Source organism: Cyphomyrmex costatus, unplaced genomic scaffold (genome assembly GCF_001594065.2).
Source record: "Cyphomyrmex costatus isolate MS0001 unplaced genomic scaffold, Ccosl1.0 scaffold301, whole genome shotgun sequence".
Lineage (NCBI taxonomy): Eukaryota > Metazoa > Arthropoda > Insecta > Hymenoptera > Formicidae > Cyphomyrmex > Cyphomyrmex costatus.
In genome coordinates, this window is record NW_017277137.1 from 380,630 (window position 1) to 394,986 (window position 14,357).

Sequence of the window (14,357 nt, forward strand, 5' to 3'; positions counted from 1 at the left end):
TTTTTTTTTTTCGATAAGGCATATCCCGGACCTTCTTGGATCGAGTTGCTGCAAGGAAAGCTTCACGGTTCGAAATGGTTGTACAATTTTAAGTCACGTTTCTTTCACATTTATTTCATTTGTAATGAAATCATAAATATATGACATTGGAAAGTAAATAAATGTAGCAAACTTCTCAAATAAAAAATGCAAAATCTCGATCCATTTATATTCGCATGCTTCTTTCTATCTAGATAAATTCACAAACCAGCTACATAATCAAACACTAGAAGGAGAATCTCATTGGAATTAATTGGAATCCTGAATGAAAATAGACCAGCCAGAATTTTCTAATTAAATCTATCTATTATAATTATAATTGAGATAATTAGAATTCTGAATTAATATATAATCACAGAGAGATTAATATAATTCTGATTAATATGATTATATTAAGCAAAAGATTTTTTGCTTCGCCCATTTATACTTGAAAATTTTCTCAGAGTGTATGCATAAAGAAAATTATCCAGTGGAATTTTATGTGCCTCCTTGTGACAGAAATGCAATTACATAATTTTCTTTGTGCATACATTATATTATAGTTGCACAATTACGCAAGTTTGTTCGGATAAACTCTTATGAATCAGCACATTGTCGCGAAATTTCACGACAGATTAAAACAACAAGACGAAAACGATCTCTTGGTTAATGAGTCACCGTGCGTTACACGCATTTCGCTCGTACACCGACCGTCAGCACGTTTTGCAGTAATGTCGACGGTAACTAGAAAATTATGCGAAAACTGCCGTAATATTTCCGGAGCCACTCGTCGTCTTGTCGAGAAAGATGGAATGCGGGAAAGTAAAGAGGTCGGATATAAGCCAAGGCGGCTCGACCGTCCGCAAAGTGGACAGACCAATTATGTGGCGGCGCAAAATCCGCATTACTGCACGCGCATATAAGATGCGCATTATGCGTGGTGGTGTACCCGACCCCCAATAGGCAAATAGCGGAATGTTAGCCAAGCTCGTTTGCCACACGGGATGTATTCGCGCGCGAACCGGAAAGCTCGGCGCTGCATCGCGGCAAACAGGTGGCCGTTTAACATAAAAACACTTTATAATCGTTGCGCGCTGTAATTTACGACAATTAATCGCATTCGATGCAGTTTAATCAGCCATTAATCCCAAATTACGAAACGCCGCGAATTAATAGTCTGACGGCCGATTTATTAAATATACGCCTATTCGTCTCGATTCAATATCTCTGACGTGGCACGTGGAACTATTATTTATATATTTACATAAAATACTATATAAGTCAAATATTTATCGTTACCTTAATATTATATAAATATTTATTTTTATTTCTCTACGATATAAGGGTAAATATGTATATATCATTTACATATTACTGCTTTGCTGTTATATTCCTCGCAACTGTGCGTCTCTGTGTAGACCAAATATACGAAGCGGACAAAGATGAAAAATCGCAAAGCGACCGCTTTTCGATCTGTGATGCAACTCTTCGATGTTTACGCAGGCAGCTTTCCCACCATGGGGCTGAAGCCACGTAACGCGTTCTTTATCGCGCGAATAATTTTCTTTCGTTTTCGCGGCGCATCGTAATAACGAGTCAAGTTCCTACGCCGTTGCGCGTGCATTAGCATAAGCCCGGTATGCGAGATAGCTGAGCGTAGGCGTATATAGATACGAGCGCGCGGAGCATAAAAGGGAGCAATAAGATCGGAAAGAAACGGCGGAGATGGGAAAAGACGTCGGGGACGCCGACCGAAAAGACGTAAAGGACGGGAACTCGAGAGGAAAAAGCGCGACGTAAGGAAACGGGAGTGCATACCGCGGGTGCGCATGGGTTACCCGATAAGATATGCGCGAAGCTATTTCTGCAGAATGTACGTTGACGACAGGCGCGGATTACTGAAGATAAGCGGATAAGGAGTGTAACGCGTAAAGGTCGGACACCTTCTGCGCGCGATTCGATCACTTTATTTACAAGGAGTCGGTTTGTACTCAGCACTACACCTAAGACTGAAACGTTGAAACTTGACGATAATTTATAATACAAATATATGCTTATATATTTATTTTATTTCCACACAGGTATTGAAATTGATTAGATTATTGCTCGTGCATTAGGGAATATTAAAATCGTGCGGCTACACGGAGTACTAACATAATGTTAATGACACATTGATACAAAACGGTTATAAATAGAATCCTCGTTACTCGAGCTTATCTTGACCAAAATAAAATATTTCAATGTCCAGTCACGGTAGTTTATTATCAGCATGGGCGTTACGATGAAAAACAAAGAAAAAAGTAAAAAGAAACGAGATTGTAATCGTACGTCATTTTCACGCATTGCATTGGCATTGGAATTCAAATACACCCAGGGTCACGTAGGATTATCCTCTCGCTCGTAAGAACTCGTTCGTATTAAAATAACGACGCTTTCACTTTCACTTTCACAGATTGCTTTATCTTTAATTGGACTCTCCTTGATTATCTCAGTTTAAATAAAACTGATTTAATTCGATCGTAGCCGTCAGGTTGAACCGACCCTACGGCGGATGTGAGAGTTAATTCGGTGATACGTACCGAGGCAGGTGATCGAGTGATCCGCGGGTGGTCGTAGAACATTTCGCGCCCATGCCGCCCTCAAAACCTCGAGGGCGCAGGGCGGTCCGCTAACCATCAGCACACCCGGCGACACGTGGCCCTTGTACCTCAGCTGCCGGGTTGCATCCACCAGGGCTGCGTTCCACCAGCATTTGGAATTCGCTTCCAAGAAACTCTGTAACATAGCACGAAATAATCTTTTATTGCATTACGCAATGAGTAATTATGTTTCAATTTTTTGAATTTTTTCAATATTAAATTAATTTAATTAACGAATACAATTTTACTAATTATTTTTAAATATTTCCCAAAAACTTCGTACATGTTTACGAATGAAAAAGATTTACGACAGAAGGATATTCTTTGTGGAATCACACGACTGTATATAATAACTATTATTTGTGTACGTTTGTCGTATTTTAGCATTGCTAATAAAAAAAGCCGTTACGCGTCGCGAGATGGAAGCCAGAGAGTTACTTCCCCCGAAATATATAGCTCGGTCGCTAAGTGTTTATCTCTCCGTAGAGCCGTATGGCGTTTCACCCTCGTCGTAACTCGGATGAAACATGGTTCTACCCCTATGGTTATTTCCTAGAACCCCCGCGTAGTTTCGTGTCACAAAATGAGCCGTGATAGGGTCGAGAGCCCCGGACAATGCTCATAAACGAACGGCCCCGCAGGATTTTTCTCTCTAGTCCTGTCTTTTTCTCCCTCTCCATTCGGCTAAACCATGAAATTAGTGCGGAGTGCTGGAATCGATCGGCGCGAACCTGGGGTGATTTATAACCGCTCTCGTTCGAACGACCGGTACGATCACTTCTCGCAATTGTGAAAAGTACGTAGCTTTCCTATATGAGGAATATACACCGAAAGAGATTAATCCACTGTCGTGCGAAAATGATATTAACTTTTATTCAACTTCATTCTCTGCGCACTGAAAGAAAAGATTGACTGAAGATCCCATAACGTTTTTAATTGACTGCAGCAGTCAATTTTTACGTTTACGTTAGACATCCGCAATGGCTAACCAAAAGTTAGCTGCTACAGTCAATTAAAAATGCTATGCCACATTTTACCATCTATAAAATTACTACAGCAGTCAATTTTTTCTTTCATGAATTTCAATATCTTTATATTTACTGAGCAGTCTAATGAAGCTTCACAATAATTGTATACAGTATTATTATTGACACTATCAATTCTTGACAGTCATGTGAGTTTTGTAGTTTTATAAAAATTTTATTTGACTATTATAATAATCTACATATATTGGGTTTTCTTAAACTTTTCAGTTATAAATTAGCATTTATGTGAACAAGAATTGATGGATGAACGACATCTTCATGTATTGCGATTAATATTTAATATTGTTTACTTATATTGATAAGGACCCGAATATAGGGTTGAAATATATATATATACATATATATTATTGAATTTTATTATATTAAATTTGAATTTACATGCTTCCAACTTATATATGTCGGCTCTCTTAATGGCGATTATTATTTTTTCCTTTACTGAATTTCAATATCATTGATTATTAATCCCAAATACATCATAGATAATCAAAAAATTCAACCAAAAAAGAAAGGGTGTTTGATTATATGATTAAAATACCAACGATATTTATACATCAATTCTAGATTAGGTACATACATTTTTGCACTAAAGCAAGGTTAGCTAAGTTAAGGATTCCACGTTCAATATTCTTTTAGTTGGATTTCACTATGAATTTACTAATTCCCAGTAGCATACTTAGAACTTATAATCAATGATTATCCACTGATTTCGATTTGAAAAAAAAAATTTATATTCACTCAATTTCATCGATTGATAAAACAATTATTTTCGAAATACACGTATTGACGTATTTGTATATATTTAGAGTATATCTTATTGTTACATATAATAAATATCTCAGGCTAAATCGTGCGATTTACTGGATTGCCAGTGTAGGTAGAACAATATAAGATAATATCGGAGTGTACGCGGACGCGATCGTTAGAATTTCACAGTGGCGTCGATTTGGACCACTTTGTGAATCGCTCGAACGGAAGAATAACGCCGGACGGGACATCGCCGAGAGAGAGAGAGAGACAAGGAGTCCAATTTAATTCCATGTAAAGAATACAATGCGCGCCGCGTGCATAAGACGATTTTGCATCTAACGGCAATGTAGGATCTCCGGACTTTCACCATCTGGAAGTCACCGTATAGCGGAGCGTACCCACTACTACATGACGGAACCTCCGTGTAGCCGCTGCAAATTACACATCCGTGATCGATCTGATCCACCGCTAGAACGGCCAGTTCGTTTTGTGCCTGTGCAACGGAGCACAGCGCAAACATCCACCCTTGCCAAGGCTGCGTTCCGTATTTCGTCACTGATATAATATACGTTCATCGTTCGCGGATCGCCGTTCTTCCACATATATATATATATATATATATATATATATATATATATATATATATATATATATATATATATATATATATATATATATATATATATATATATATATATATATATATATATATATATATATATATATATATATATATATATATATATATATATATATATATATATAGTCGAAACCCTCCACGAAATGTTTACGATCGCAATAATATAGGATCCTGTCGGTTGACATGACGCTTTTTAATTCGATATTTCATAACAAGCGCTCCGTGATTTTCACATTTAATCGCAAGATATTCTCATCTCGAGGAGACACGCCTCTGAATTATTTCGTCGCGTATAATGACGTTACTTAACGTCACGAAACGAAGCGCACTTTCGATCGCAATCGGATTCTTTTATCCCCGAGGTATTATTACAATCTGCAGGCGGCGGAGGAGAGGCTTGCAGCGTCAACTTTCGTAATCGCGGCGTGATTACGACATCGGCGTGGATTTTCGACACTCCTCCGGTGAGGATGATATTGTAATAAAGGTGCAGTGCTCGCGTGCATGGGCCGGTTTATTAAATTGCCTGCGAGGCGCAGACGGCGATTTTCAGCAGGTGAAACTTTTCGGTTACGTCAAAGCCGTGCTTCCTCGAGACTCGGTGTATACGGCAGCTCCCCACGTGGGAGCTGCCTCTCGGTGTGTCGGATCAACCGAGCGGACACGATCGATTTCACGAGATCGTGCCTTCCACCGATCTCTTTCTCCTAACGCGCGATCGGGACACCTTCTACAATCGAATTACTCTTAACGCTTCGTTTTTTTCCGCCCGGTTGAACACGATAAACGGAGAAAAGCGCCACTTTCGCAATTTTAAGGAAATTTCGTCCGTCTCTTAGCCGTCCCTTTCGTAATCTTGGCTTAGGCTTTACGAAAACATTCTGAAACGCTTAATCACGTTCTAACTGCATCGACAATCAAATCTATCCAATTTTACTCTCTGTTATTTACGGCTTACGCCATATGCGATGTATATAAAAATTGTAATTTTTATAAACGCTTATACATAAATATCGTGCACATATTTAGAGATTTATTTATATCTTACATAGACACATATTATTGTTTAACGCGTGGTACGAGTCTCTAAAACACTGGTAAGAAAGTTGCATAGGCACGTAAAAATATCGCGTTGCATCGCAGAATGTACCCGGAGTGGGCAACAGGATATGCTGATAAAGTAGACACTCTTATTGTCCATGGGAGGATCTAACCGTGAGAGTGCGACAGTTCTGAGTTAACCATAATTAGCGCTGAACCAGCTACCATGTCTCCTGTATCCAACCCAACTGCACGCCAACTAACTGTGCGAAAAAGAGTGCTTTTTAGAGGGAATCGCTAAAAGCAAATTAGCGTTACTGTATTGCGACGTACGTTACGCGAGGTAACACAATTCCCGTCCCCGCGGGAATAACGTTTTACGTATTCTCACTTAATCTGCAGAAAATAACGAGCATTGTAAACGGACGCCTGTTAAGTCAGAGTTATATAAAATAGCCAGAAAATATAAACGATTCCGTATTGAATGAATGAATCGAGCCATCCCTCGAGGTTTCTATGATTATCTTGTATTTATTCTCGAGATCTTGTATACATTCTGTCCCCTAACTGACCCAAAAGATTATAAGCTGCAGATATCGAGGGGAATAGCGAAATGTAGAACGACTGGGAGGGTGAAGCATTTGGGAAACATAGGATAACGATGAGGAAGAGATAAGATGAAATTGGAAATCAGATTGGAAATCGTGATTTCCTCTACCACAGAGGTTTTCTTACATTTGAAAAAGTGCACCGAGAAAAACAATTTTGTTAAAATATTTGAAAATAATTCTTATGGAGAAATTAAAATAGTTATGTAGGTAACTCAAATATAATGAACAATAATACAAAATAATACAAAAGTTCGTATGTTCTAGCAATCAGCTTATTGAGTATCCTATACATAATTACTTTAGTAGTTTAACAAAATTATTTTCAGATCTGTATCTAGCTAACTTTTCAGATATTTCAGCAGAACTTGTTTTCCTACGGAAACTTGGCACGACGATAGTTTTCTTTTTACACAGTTACATTATGTTACGTTATTTCACACCGAAATTAAAACAAAATAAACGTACGTTCTGTTTTGTGAAGGAGCAAGAAGAAAAACAAATCGCGGGACAATACAAAAGTATAGAATGAGCCTATTGTTGTTAGGCGGCGTAGTGCTCGGCGCACGTAACATACGTATTGCGATTTCCGTGCCGGCAATGAACTTGCGGCAATACGGTGTATAGGGTGTTGTACGGTCGTTGGCTGCCCGTTAATTATTATGCAATATACTCGCCGTGCTCTCTCCCACCGCGTGTATATGGTTATCCTTTTAAAGCCCTAACTTGAGACGCAGCGCACGAACGTGAGCGGTTAACGGAGTCGAACGAAATGTACCTGAAACTTATTGCCAGTGCACCATTCGCATTGCGCCATTATTACATTGCGACGGGCTTATCGATTTATCAAAACCTTACTAGTATATCGCCAGCATATTAATCCTTTAATATTTATCCAGCAACCAAAATTGCTCTTTATGTTATTACATTTTATCTGTATTATGAAGAAATTAATGTATGTACATATTATATGGTATGATAAAAGAGATGTTTTTTATACAAAATATTCTCACAATACTCACAATATTATTGCCGAAAAAAAATAATACGAAACACTTAGCTCCTGAAGGTTATTTCGTCATTGCGAAATTGATCTATTTATCAGCCATTAACGGATGACAGGCATCAAGGCGTTCGCCCGTGCCCGTCGTCTCGAATTTTAATCAGCAACCCCTTATAGCCTCGCGTGAGTACATGGGCTGCAAGCATAAATCACGATAGCATAATTTATATGCTAATACCGCGAGTGCAGCGTACGCTCGAATAGTATTATACATTCGACGAGAGACGCAAAGATCTCCCTCTCTCTCTCTCTCTCTCTCTCTCTCTCTCTCTCTTCCTCTCTTTTCAACGGAGTATACATCCAGATATTGACGCATAGGCGTCGATCACATATTCTTATTTATCACGTCAATAGGGAATCAATACAAATTCGCCACTGAAGAAATCGTGCAAAATCGATACTTCCTTCAAAAAAATGTTTCTTCTAATCAAACTAAAATATAGAATAGAATAGAATTTATTCACTTCAGCATACATAGCCAAGAAGGGGACTTGGTTTACATAATTTACCTATTGCACACATTCTTCCATACCTTCTCTGCCAAACTAAAATATAAACTATCTCATAAAATTAAAAATGTTATAAAATGAAAAAATTTATTGATGGCGTTTGGCTTAACTTCTTCCTATGTTACGCCTTCTTGTGTTAGATATCTTCTTATGTTGCAGCGATAATAATAATTGCAATCGTTATTACAATTCTAATGGATTCATACTATAGTTATAGGAATTAACTATTATACATATTTTATGATATCTCGCACATGAAAAGCCGAACAAACTTAAAATTTATGCAAGAGTAAATTGTTCGAGATCGATGAGATCAGTTAAATATGAAATACAAAAATAATATTAGTAGCTATAATTTAAAGCAGAAAATAAGCTCCGACATTCCATGTCATCGTTAATTTAGGATTCACGAATGAAAACGCAGCAAGGAGGCACCGACGGCACCCCCTCTTTCTCGTGCATTTTTTTCAATTAAATCGGCAAACAAATAGACAATCGCGCGCGCGAATTGCTTCGAGGCAAATGGGTATCCCGCGGATAAACGAGTTCTCGAAGTGTAGGAGATAAAAGTCGAGCTGGCTCGCGATATACGCTGCGTATGGTGCTGATTTACGAAGTCGGCAATGGACGAGGACGACGACAACGGCTACGACTGATTCCGCTTTCAACGCGGTACGCCGGTCAGGGAAAACAACGATGAACGGGAGAACCGGAGAGCGAGGTGGCTGAACTTTGGCCGAACCCTCAGCCCAACACCGAGTCCGACCCGCTCGAACGATACGCGCTTGATTTTATTGTTCTGTTCGTAAGTGCCGCGCACTAGTTACGTTCCGGGTGCCGTTGCTCGGTTCCAAGTCGAGTGACCATTACGCTCCGACGATATTCGCAATAGATCGTAACCAAGTATAGCTCTGTTTAGGTCTTCTTTTTACATTTAAATCTAAAACGAAACAATACGAGACTGTAACACTAAAAAAGTGTTACTTTTTAAATACAATGCTTTCATTAAAATAAGTAATCGCAACATATATTTAAACTAAAAATTACATCGCAATCACAAAGATAAATTTTATTACGTTCGAGAGCTTTTATATTCTGAAGTGAATTGATCGTATATGTAGATTTTTGTGATCGAATGTCAATTTACAAACAAGATGTGGTGTAAACAAGCGAATGTAACCAACTGCGGTCGTAGTCAAGTAGCTCGATGTAAACTATCGTACTTTTTGTTGTCTCGGTGTGACGACGGTGCTCGTGGCGGAAATCGCTATGCGGATGGAAAGTGTCCGCCAGATCGTTGGCTGTGTCGACCATCCCCGAGGCAACGCGCGATCGGTGTATCGTAATAACAGTGATTTAAAAACGTCACAACGAGCGGCGACGGCCGGCAATGCATTCGCCGTCGAGGAAGCGTAAAGTACCTTTTCTCGAATGCAGACTGTGCACCTGAAAGGCCTCGATAAATCTTGTAAACAACTTTGCAGATCAAAAGCCGTATCGAACAATGCCCTATTATTTAGTAACCTGAGATTACTATGGTAATAGATCCGTATTGCCGTTCGTTCGTCATTGTCGCTTTTCTACCGTAAGAAAAAGTAAATTTAAAATCTTTTTTATGATCAAATAAAATTATATATATATAATCCGATCACACTGTCGCATAATTAATTAATTTATTATATATATATATATATCTACTCTCTCTAATTATATATTAAATTTATTATTAATATAACAACTATATAAGTATAATAATATAATATGATGATATAAACTTAATTAGATTATTATAAATCATACATATAAATCATTTTATCTTTATGTATTTTGTTTCAATAATTGCTACTGTTATTGCTAATTATATATATGATAGAAAATCGATATAGAATCCGTATAACATTCTTTTTGGGATAAATTAATTGATGAAACATAATATTCTGAACAATGATCGTATCGTGCTGCGTAAAGTCAATCAACTGAAATCGATGCTTTTGATGATCGTTCCACTGAAAAGCGATCATATCTTCGTCAATCGATTATTATCCGCAGATATCGATGAAACAGTCAATATATAGCGCGAAACTACGCGGAACCACATTATCGATAAAACATATATATATATAGAACGGTTTCTTCAGTAACGTCTAATTACTTTAACAATTATAGAACGTCGATCTAATTCACTCTACGACCTCGAGATTATATCTTCTCTCATACGAACTACGCTCAACACGATTTCCTGCTTTTATATACAAGATATGTTCCGACTTCCATGAGCATTATTTCACATTCAACTTATTCCGCAAGATTTATTATCAACAACAATGTTGAAACTCATTTAATTTTCAGTCAACTTGAGAACATTTTTCCTTCTTTTAAATTTCGCTATACAAAGCTATAAAATCCTCATTTTCGGATACTTCAGAAATAGGTTATTCCTAAGATTATAACAAAAGCTATTCCAGCATATTCAAAGGTTCAGCACCTTTGCTTTGTCACCGTTATCGACGTTCCTTATTATTAACTCTGGAAGCAAAAGCCTCGCTCGTTGACTTTTCCGCAAGGGTGCTTCTCCGCCGAGTACGCACTCGTTGAAAAGTGAGAGCACTTTGTTATTGCGGACTGTCACGTTCCAGTTTTTGTCACGAGTAATCTTTATCTTTATTTTGTAATTATGCTGAAAATTCCCAAGAACATGAGAAAGGTGTATTAATTGTTCGACCAAATTATGTCTTGTGAACAATGTATAACAATTATTATATATTTACTATTATTTCAATTAATTCAATTAATTTAATTCACTTATTATTTTATTTTATTTATTTATTATTACTGTTTTATTCTTATTTCACATAATGAGATAAAAATACAAAATTCATATAACATATCGCTTATTACCGATGCACTTCCCTCTCGTGATTGGCTATATCGGCACGAGCATTCATGTGATTTTCCTGACCAGACAGTAGACCACTGTTGAATATTCAGCGGTTACATGTTACGCATTGGTGGCGATAAATTCGAGACAAGCTACATTATTACGACGCGCACGGCGCCGCCGCTTCGTTCAGCGGCGCATCTCTCGTTTCGCTGCCGTTTATTTCATCCATGGAAGGAATTCTGGACGTAAAACGCGAAATTTATTATCGAAGGGCCGGATGACGTCGGCGCGAGAACATCGGCCGCGAGAACGAGCTTCCGCCGTTTAACCTGCCGCTCCTCGATTATGCTGACTTTTGTGAAATTGCTCGTAATTCACATTGTCTCATTGTGGCATAACGGTGCGGGCAATCAACGTTCGCTTTACCGTAAAGGACCCGCGCGTTCCGGGTCGACAAGAAGAAGGAACAAAGCAGAGGATATAAAGAGTCGACGACGGAGTCGTAACGTCGCCCAACATTTTCGCTTCCGTTGAATTTTTCCAGCTCCGACAAGCAAAAAGGGCGCGCAATGCTGTTTACCGAAAGAGCGCGTATCGTCGACGAAAATTCAGCGCAGCAAAAACATATCAATGACGTAAACAAAGATAACGCTACTAACCTGAAACAGATTGTAGCCCTTATCATACATCCACATCTCATCGGCTGGATGTTCCTTTGGACTTTCCCGTTGACCGGCGTTTGCAACGTGAGGAGGTGGTCCTCGAATCAGCTGAATCGCCAGAGACCTCTGCAGAAGCAAGAGGCATCGGGAGGGCCCGGGGCCTCCAGGGCCCGTTCCATCTCCTAAGATCGAGGCCATTGTGAGAGGCCCACCTAACGATATCGATGATAGGGTGGTGGCATCACGAAATCTGTAACAAGAGAGAAAAAATATATTCAGCAATTTGATTAAGGAATAAAATGTTTAGATTAATTAATACGTTAGATCGTCAAAGTAATGTGAATAATAAATATGATATTATAATAAACTATTTTTAATTAATTCTGTCTCAAAACAGGACTGATCAACAATCTTTTTATTTATTAGACGAATATAACAGATTGAAAAAAGTAAGAAATGAATCATTAAATTAAACGAAAAAATTAAATCAGAGACGTCGTCGAAATGATTTGTTCTATAAAGTTACATAAAAAGGCGCCTGAATTTTGTACAAAGTTACGTAACCGAAAACTGTAGACACGCTTGATAGCGGAGGACTGCGAATGACCTGCAATTTTACGCAACGGAGACCTCCGTCTCTCATCTGCTGTGCTGTCTTACGTCCAATTATTCTTATCGTCGTACCATGGAGAGAGAGATAAAGTAGCGGTGAGTTCATCGCACTATGCATTATACAAGTTCACGAAAGTTACAGGCGACGAGAAACTGCGCGAAATCGTTACACGCGTTTGTCCGTGACATATACAGCTGCTTTATTGAACGTGCTTTGCAGACTAACTCCGCTCGCAGGATATACATGAAGAATCTAGGATCAGTGGTTCTCGACTCATACAGATTTACATTCAATCAAAATAAATCAAACACGAATCACAAAATGTCTTATCAAAAGTTTATTAATATCAGCTCTATTCAATGCAACAAAATAATTTTTTTAATTTCGTTCCATCTTATATCATCGATATACTGCACTATATTATTCTATTTATTGATTTCTATTTTATTAAAAAAAAAAGATAAAATACAAGCTATAGAGTATATAGAACATTGTGTACGAATTTACACTAAAATATTTAAGCACTAAGTAAGATCTACTTTGATTGAGAATAGGATTTTTTCTGAAAGCTCGCATTTGATGATATATATGAAAATAGTTGAGAGATTCTGCGAATCGTGTCGTTCTTTCTCTTCTAAAGGCCAAAAAGCAACGTCACGTATTCCTATATTATATCAACATTTCCTACCTCGGACGTCTAATTGATTTAGCCCAGCCGCCCATAACTAAGTCGAAGGGTGAAACACCCTTACTCGCGAAAATCCACTCATGGCACCATAGCACGAGAGACGGGTAATGAGAAAAAGGGATGGTCGTCATCGCCCTGCGCATTGTCGCAGCTCTTTCTCTGGAATCGAGCCAGAGGCGCAAGATAGCTTCTTCGATTCGACGGTCCGTGAATTCGATCTGACCTTAATTACCAGACAGCCCCAACCAGCCAAATGTATCACAGTACATTTTCGGATGAAGAAGAGATGTAGCGGATGAGCTTTGACTTGTGAGTTAAATTATTTGTTTGTTTTGCGAACAAAACGCAAATATATTTTTAAGACCGGTGTTTATGCTCTATTTTTATTTTAAGACTTAAATAATATCTTAAGATGCTAATACGGCTTGTAACATTTTAAGACCATATACTTAAAACGGTCTTAAATATAAAACTGACTATGAAAACCAGTAGATATAAAACATGATCTATTAACCTATTATTGAGGGAATGTAATAAAAATGAGTATAAAAATATAGGATCAGAGATTAGATAAATTAGATTTAATTATTTAATATCAGGTAAAAAAATATATGTTAAATATATTGAGATTTAGTTAATAGGCTGATATATTATTATTACGTCTCATTTATCTGTTTTCCGATGAATCGACTTATTGGAAAGTCCCGCATGGTTAATGGTAGCTAAAGTTCACTTCCTGACATCGATAGATGTTTGATAACGCAGATAAGATACTTTGTGATGCGTGACGAGCGTACGGGACACGCCGGTGCACCGCAACTATCGCGTTATTTTTTAATCGGAATATAATTGGATAGTTAGTGGTACACGATCTTCTGTATCGGGTAATAGACGACATTGAATAATTCTCTGCGAAATGACAACCTCTAGCTCTCACGCGATCGCAACACGCTGATGATATATCCTGCAGGGATATTGGTATATCGAGGAAATGAAAGATACGCATAGATAAGGAGGAGAATAAGATTTAATAGCGCTAATTTTTCGCGTTGTTGTTTGTTCGCGTTGTCTGTCGTGTCATCCGCTCTTCGAACGCGCGGCTGTCTGACGCACTTTTAAACCGTTGTATCTCGGCGTATCTCATTCTCACCGATAACAATGAAGCAATTTTCGCAATGTACTTGGCAAATAGTTTATCCTAT

At 38.1% G+C, this 14,357-nt stretch overlaps 1 protein-coding gene across 1 annotated transcript in view; it reads right to left on the reverse strand.

Annotated features, from left to right (window-relative positions):
- Positions 1–12,052, reverse strand: part of knockout (Stork-head domain-containing protein knockout) — a 37,465-nt gene extending 25,413 nt beyond the window's left edge. The window contains exons 1-2 of the mRNA XM_018542001.1: positions 11,852–12,052; positions 2,598–2,793 (exon numbers count right to left, since the gene is read on the reverse strand). Coding sequence (XP_018397503.1) covers positions 2,598–2,793; positions 11,852–12,052 — 397 coding nt within the window. The remainder of the gene's footprint in view (positions 1–2,597; positions 2,794–11,851) is intronic.
- Between the last annotated feature and the right edge of the window lie 2,305 nt (positions 12,053–14,357).